Below are 8071 nucleotides of genomic sequence, written 5' to 3' on the forward strand. Positions count from 1 at the left end.
GTGCTGATCTCTAACAATGACACTGTCTGTTGTTCTGATTGTAGAGAAACGCTCCTGCCTCTGTCTGCCGCTGGCGTCCAAATCCAATGGGTATGTGTTCCATTCATATCTAATCTATCCTAGAGCCCTGGATCACTTCCAGGCCTAAAGTTTAAGACCACCATTGGACTCCGTCCATCTTTAAAATTGCCTAGAGGAGGCTTGTAAAGTCGCAGTTTTTACATAACAAAACGCTCAGTCTCTCACAGTAAAATTTGTATATAAATAGCCCTGAGGTTCTTCTACCAATTACAGTTATTTGTTGTTCTGTGCATACACATAGCTCAGATGTGATGTGAAGTAAAACAACTCAGATCAATCAAACCCTACTACAAATATAAACCTCTAAAGCAGTAAATCTGATGCATTGTGTTTTTGAGCCTCTATCCTTTTTCTTGTCCATGTAAGAGTTTAATGGATTCTGTATTCTCTTTCCGTGTTTTTCTGATCAGAGACACGCAGTATGCCAACAAGCCCTTTGAGCAGACTCTCTGTGTGGAATTGTGTGGCACAGCAGGTAATATTACGCACTTAGTCAGGGGTATTTTTATAAGTGTGCCATTTTTGGCATCATGTGAGCTGTTAGCACTTGATTCACCTCATATGTTCTCACGCATGCTAGTAGCTTGCCAGTTTTTCTACAATTTACATAGCAAATAATGAGTGTTCTCATAATGAAAATTATATTTACGCTACCTTTCAAAACTTTGGGGTCGGTAAGATTTGTAAAATGTTTTTGAAATGCACCAAGGCTTCATTTATTTAATCAAAAATACAGTAGAACTGAGAATATTATTACAATTTAAAATTTAATTTTAATAAAATTTCAAATGTAATTTATTCTTGTGATGAAAAGTTTTTTTTGTGATTCAAGTTCATTTGTCATTATTATATATTACACATGCTTAATATTATATGACTCATGATGTAAGCTTCATTAATTATGTTCATTGCCTGTTGTGCACTTTGCCTAATAACAGAATGTTTGGTGATATTCTAGGGCATGTGGCTGTGGAGCTCATGTGTGTGTCGTAGTGATTAATGAGTGTGTGTTTTCCAGGCCTGACTCCCCCCACCACACCCCCTCATAAACCAGTGGAGGATGAGCTCTTCAAACCAGACGGAAAAGCTGAGCTCACCACCAAGAGCTCGTGCCTGGCACGGGCACACATACGCAAGCTCCCAGAGCAGACAGAACTGTACGCCCAGCTGCGCAGGATGGGCCAAACGGGCGACACGGACTGTAAGGGTGAGACGCAACGTGCATACGGGGACCATGATTACTGCCTATTGGGACTGGGAGAGAGTCGCAAGAGAACGGCAGCGGCGCTCGGCTCTCAGTGCCATGTGGAAGTGGCGGAGGAGGATGAGATGGATGTGAGGAACGGGGAGATTGAGGGACAGGAGGAGAGGCTCCTAACGAAGGTCCCTGATTACCAGCAAACGACTGAGGCCGACTCGGCCACTGCGTTGACCACGCCCAGTCCAGAGCAGACCAGTGAACCCATACCTGTCCGTTCTCCCAGCCCAGAGCTGGACGCCCAGTCCCCAGTTTCCTGTTCACCTCCCTCACCCAGCTGCAAACTCTCCTTCAGGTACTGAATACTGGTTTTTCCATCGCTGCGTTTTGTTGAACTCGGAAATTCTGAGATTTCTGATTTCGAAAAGTGCAATAGATCGTGAAAGTGCGTTCATGCCATGTCAGAAATATCATAATTATGAGATTCCAGTTTCTATAAAGCATTCACGTCCATGTAGAACTCATTATTTTTTGAGAGTTTCAACTTCTAACGTCATAAGACACTCAAAATGTAGTTAAGATGTCATGTAGTAATAATTTCTATAATTGACTATTGTTAGTGTCTTAATAATGCAAGATTAATCTGAAAATAAACAAAAGCCATACAATGCATTTTAATGTAGCTAGCACAGAGTTGGATAACTAATGTTCTGCTCAATAAACTTTTATTAATAAGCATTTATTTATTTATTAATAAGGCTTTTGCGTTACTTGTTTCAAGGCCCGTTCACAGCAATGACTATAAATTCATTCTAATTTCTAAATTGAGAATAGAGAAGTCCACAACACAGCTATAACGATAACAACTCAGCACTACATGTTTTCTAGTGATAAAAATGTAAAAAATAATAATAATAATAAAGTTAACCTCCAGAACATTTATTCTTTGCCAAGACTATTTGTTGACAGTCAAACAACTGCTAAGCTAATGTTAGCATTTCCATTTTGTTTCTTTATATGTCATCATTTGAGTGTCAGGGAACAAAACACCTTTCTGTTCGGAAGTCACGAGGGAGGTCTTAACATGAAATGCACCACAAATCCCAGAGCTGCTCTGCTATTAGCAAGATGATAACACTACTTTCTTTTTCCATTTATTAGCCATTTTGAATAACTCAGCCCTGTTATCCTTCTTTCAGCGATGAGAGCTCTGAGACATGCCACGAAGCAACTGAAAAAAGGAGCAAAACAAAGTGTGGACAAGAGAATGATGTGGTAGGTTGTGTTTTTAACTCTGATTTTAGTAGTTGCAGCACTAACCTTATTATCAAAGGCGTAGATGCATTTAATGTCTTGATCGTTTCCTTTAAGTGCTGTGGAGCGTATTTGTTCTAATTACCTGTGCATTTCCAGAACAAGTGCCAAGTGATCTACATTCACAACCTTCCGAACAGCTTCACTCAGTCCATGCTGCGTAAGCGCTTCGAGGCCTTCGGCCGTCCAGAGGACTGTAAAGTGGTCATCAAAAACGAGTGGGTTCCATTTCTGTCTAGTTGCCTGATCTTATCATGCCCTCAGCAGTGAGTGGGAGAACAGAGCGCTGATGTTTCTCTGTGTTTGCGTGCTTGTGTAGGGAGCGTTGTGGAGTGATCACACTGAGGCCCACTCAGAACGGCCAGACCTCACGGCACAGGTGGGACTCGCTTGGTCCGAGCGGAGGGAACGGCAGCCGGCGGTTCGGCAGGAAGCGTTACATAGATCTGGGTAAGAGAACAGAGGGCTTTCTGTCTCTTTGATGTTCTCTGTGCATCAGACGTCTGGTGCTCTGTTCTGAGTCAGATGAAGTCAGGGGAAGGTGTCTTCTCATTTCTAAGCTAATAAACGGCCTAATTCAACTTCATTTGCATTTAAATTGGAAAAAAAGACTTTTTGATTCTTGGTTGACCCACTTGAAAAAGCAGGGTGCAGTTTTAATTATAGTCAGGCCAGTACACTGCAGTGCTTTGCTATTACATCAAGTCGAAGGACTAAACAATGTGTGAAGTCAGTTCCAGACAATGATAATGAAAAAGCAGCTTGCTTGATTTGTTAATTTTTTTTTTTTTTTTATTTAACTCATTGTCCAATCCAATGTGCTGAGTCATATTATAACTAGCCTATATCAAATTTTGGTTGGGAAGGGGGTATAAATATTACAAAAATGCTGTCAACAGTAGTGGTCAATATATGTGATGGATGGATGGATGGATGGATGGATGGATGGATGGATGGATGGATGGATGGATGGATGGATGGATGGATGGGTGGATGGGTGGATGAATGGATGGATGGTTGGTTGGTTGGGTGGGTGGGTGGATGAATGGATGGATGGATGGTTGGGTGGATGTATGGATGTTAGGGTTAGGGTTAGTTGGTTGGTTGGTTGGTTGGATGGATGGATGGATGGATGGATGGATGGATGGATGGATGGATGGATGGATGGATGGATGGATGGATGGATGGATGGATGGTTGGTTGGGTGGAAGGATGGATGGTTAGGGTTGGTTGGTTGGTTGGTTGGTTGGTTGGTTGGTTGGATGGATGGATGGATGGTTGGGTGGAAGGATGGATGGTTAGGGTTAGGGTTAGTTGGTTGGATGGATGGATGGATGGATGGATGGATGGATGGATGGTTGGTTGGTTGGTTGGTTGGGTGGGTGGGTGGATGGATGGATGGTTGGTTGGGTGGGTGGATGGATGGATGGATGGATGAATGGATGGATGGATGGATGGATGGATGGATGGATGGATGGATGGATGGATGGATGGATGGATGGATGGATGGATGGATGGATGGGTGAGTGGGTGAGTGGGTGAGTGGGTGGGTGGTTGGATGGGTGGGTGGATGGATGGATGGATGGATGGATGGATGGATGGATGGATGGATGGATGGATGGTTGGTTGGTTGGTTGGTTGGTTGGTTGGGTGGATTGATGGGTGGGTGGAAGGATGGATGGTTAGGGTTGGTTGGTTGGTTGGTTGGTTGGTTGGTTGGTTGGTTGGTTGGTTGGGTGGATGGATGGTTGGGTGGATCGATGGGTGGATTGATTGATGGATGGGTGGTTAGGTGGATGGATGGATGAATGGATGGTTGGGTGGATGGATGGGTGGGTGGATGAGTGGTTAGGTGGGTGGGTGGATGGATGGATGGATGGTTGGGTGGATTGATGGATTGGATGCATGGATGGTGGATGGATGGATGTATGAGTGGTTAGGTGGGCGGGTTAATGCATAAACAACAACACAAGTGTGATTTACCATTTTAAACCATTAACCAAATAATCATTTTAAAATTGATATTAGCAGATTTCTTTAGTGTTACAAACTAACTGCGAGTGTTTTGCTGTTCAGATGAGGCGGGTCCAGGTCCGGTGAAGAGCAAGTACGATGCACTGGACTTTGACGCCCTGCTGAAAGAGGCCCAGAGAAGCCTGCATCGCTGACACGCCTTACCACACCTCCAGCGTCACGCCCTGTCAGACTCTCCTCAGCACCTCAACCAAGGCACTTCTTCATGTTTACATTTTGAACATTGGAATAAAAAAATAGACCTTGTCACTTCTAACTGAGGATCGGAGGACATTTGGGGCGGGAGGATTACAAACAAACAGAAACAGCTCTGACACACTGGACACAAGTGCTGCTTCTCGTGTGTGTGTGTTTGATGCCATTCATGACGTTGCGAGCGGCTCGGGCTTCGTAGCAAACCGCACTCTTTTCCATTGGTTGTTGTGACGTGCGTGTGCTTTTTTTTGTTTTTTTATTTGTATCCCTTTTGTCTTCTTTTCATAGACCTGCAAGGTGCTTTCACCATTTTGTCGTACAAATATATAAACAATAACTGCTTTGTATTAGCGAAACTTTGTGGATGTTCAACTCTGTGTGTGTGTGCGTGTGTGTGTGTTACGATGAAAAGTGGATTTAAAAAAATGACAAACAAAAAAATCCTACAAGGTAGAGTTTACAAATCAAAAAGTCAAGAAAAAAGTAGTCTTTTTGTAATTTTAGTGCTTCCTTGATTTCATCTATGCACTCAACCGAGGTAGTGCTTCTTTGGTCCGGCCTCTACCCTCCTCTGCCGTGGAAGGGGCTTTTGCTGCTGAAGTCCAAACCCCACTGTACTAACATTTTTTTTTACATTAAAAAAACTTTCTCCTATCCCAGCTTAAAATTGAAGAGATTCAAGTAAACACAAATCCTGAAAAGTGTATCAAAATACTGCTCTGTTTGTTTGAGCAGCCTGACACAGCCAATGGTGTGAGTTTGGGGGCGGGGCAATCTATTTGGCTGACCAATTGGAAACCGGTTCGCATTTTTTGAATGCAGAAATTACTCTTCACCTTTAAAGGGTTAGTTCACCCAAAAATGAAAATTCTGTCGTTAATTACTCACCCTCATGTCGTTCCACAACCGTAAGACCTTCATCTTCAGAACACAAATTAAGATATTTTTGATGAAATCCGATGGCTCAGTGAGGCCTGCAAGTTAATTTAGACTTTCAATGCCCAGAAAGCTACTAAAGACATATTTAAAACAGTTCATGTGACTACAGTGGTTCAACCTTAATGTTGTGAAGCGACGAGAATACTTTTTGTGCGCCAAAAAACCCCAAAATAACATCTTTATTTTACAATATCTAATGATTGATTTCAAAACACTGCTTCATGAAGCTTTACGAATCTTTTGTTTCGAATCAGTGATTCGGAGCGTGTATCAAACCGCAAAAGTCACGTGATTTCAGTAAACAAGGATTCGTTACGTCATAAGCGTTTCGAAACGTTTTGAAATTTCAATAGTTCACGTGACTTTGGCAGTTTGATACGCGCTCCAAACCACTGATTAGAAACAAAAAAATCGTAAAGCCTCGAAGCTTGTTTTGAAATCACTAGATATTGTTGAATAAAATCGTTATTTTTGCCATCGGATTTCATCAAAAATGTTTTAATTTTTTGTTCTGAAGATGAACGAAGGTCTTACGGGTGTGGAACGACATGAGGGTGAGTAATTAATGACGGAATTTTCATTTTTGGGTGAACTAACCCTTACCGTTTCAGTTGCCAGAATGCGACCCAATCCAGTTTAGAATTCACAAAATTCCAAATCTGACAGAAATAGAATGTACGCATCACAAATGCGATCGTAACGCCCATCCGATCGGTCTCGATTTGAAAGCACAGTGGAGCGGTCGGACTCCCGCAGCAGCACAGCCCTCACCGCAGGTGGTTGACTCATCGGAGCGCTCCTGTCATCGGTTGAGAGAAGGGTGTCGGTAAACTATGAGGACGATCTTTCCAGAGCTCAATCTCATTAGAGATACGGTCGTATCTCTGCTTTGTTTACATGCCACTCTCTCATACTCTTTCTCTCTCTAAGCTCAAACACTCTTTTTTTACTCTCTCCTTTCTGACAGGGGAAGATCTGCGGGTTTTTTCTAGCTCTTACCTTGTGGCTACTTCTCTATTTGTCCTTTGTGTGTGTGTTTTTTGAAGTCTAAACGTGTACCAGTGTATAACTGCGTGTCGTCCGTGTCTTTTATGGGGTCTAGGGATGGGCCCGTCCCTTATTATACGCTGGGACCCGTTGCTTTTATTCTGCAGGGGTCTCCTCGAACCTTCGGCCTGTGGATCTAGTGCAGTCGTGAGCGTGCGCGCTAGTTCTCTTTGCTCCCTGCCTCTCCCCTTTATCCTGAAACACACACCCCAAACCTGAATGTTTACATGACTGAATTCTCTTTCGACTTTTACTAGAGCGCACACTAAGTACAGAACGCCTTATTCAGTGTTAAAGTACCCTATCAGGACGTGCCTTTCGGCTTTCCCTTTTACGGTACTGAGCTGTTACTTGGACACGGCCTCTGAATACTACAGACCAATTTGCCCAGTAAGATCGTGAGAAAACAAACTGAATGAGTGTTTGTGCTTAGTATGTATACTACTAAATAAGTGAGAGATGTGCTGGTTTACATGATTATATATATAAATAGAGAGAAGTATATAATGTGTATATAGCACTGTGTCTTGTGTAAACATGAGATGTATGGTTCTGTGCTGTACAGCGATGTGGTAACGTGTGGTTTTCAATGGTGGGTCCGATTGGTCGTTGGTGAACCCGTTAAGCAATACAGAGAGATCCAGAAGGGAATTTTAATTGATATGGCTTCATAAGTCAAACACTGTTGTATAAAGTGTCCCTTTAGAAACGATTCTCTTTAATTACTTTAATATGTTTTTCTTTCTTTTTTTATGCAATTGAGATGCAATAGAGATCCTTTCTCATTGAAGAGATTGGTTGTTTTACGGTTATAGGGGAAATCGGATCTTGTACTGTATGTTGTAGGCGGCTCAGATTGTTCAAAAAGAAGGTTGATGTTTAGGGACTTTTTTTTTTTTTTAAGGAAAATACACAGACAGCCCAATCTCACAAGGAGAGCCTTAAACCTTAGGTGGAAACAAAGCTATCAGTCCTATCTGATCTCCTTTACAATCCAATGTGTTTTCTTTACTGAAGTGAGTAAACTTTTTCAATACAGCCATATTATAAAAGGTATATACATATATATAATTATATATACACATATATATATATATTTGTGTGTTTGTGTAGATAAATATATAGATGATATAATTTGTTATAGACCATTTTATTCAGTGTTTCAGAACACTTCAATACATTTCAACACTGTCAATCTAGAATGTACAGATCCAAATAAAAAATAACAATAAAAAAAGATTAAAAAAAAAAAAAAAAAAAAAA

At 41.7% G+C, this 8071-nt stretch overlaps 1 protein-coding gene across 1 annotated transcript in view; it reads left to right on the forward strand.

Annotated features, from left to right (window-relative positions):
• ppargc1b (peroxisome proliferator-activated receptor gamma, coactivator 1 beta) overlaps positions 1-8071 on the forward strand; it is a 50422-nt gene extending 42351 nt beyond the window's left edge. The window contains exons 6-12 of the mRNA XM_067385176.1: positions 45-90; positions 492-556; positions 1100-1634; positions 2479-2554; positions 2693-2811; positions 2913-3043; positions 4670-8071. Coding sequence (XP_067241277.1) covers positions 45-90; positions 492-556; positions 1100-1634; positions 2479-2554; positions 2693-2811; positions 2913-3043; positions 4670-4761 — 1064 coding nt within the window. The 3' untranslated portion in view covers positions 4762-8071. The remainder of the gene's footprint in view (positions 1-44; positions 91-491; positions 557-1099; positions 1635-2478; positions 2555-2692; positions 2812-2912; positions 3044-4669) is intronic.

This window comes from Chanodichthys erythropterus, chromosome 1 (genome assembly GCF_024489055.1).
Source record: "Chanodichthys erythropterus isolate Z2021 chromosome 1, ASM2448905v1, whole genome shotgun sequence".
NCBI lineage: Eukaryota > Metazoa > Chordata > Actinopteri > Cypriniformes > Xenocyprididae > Chanodichthys > Chanodichthys erythropterus.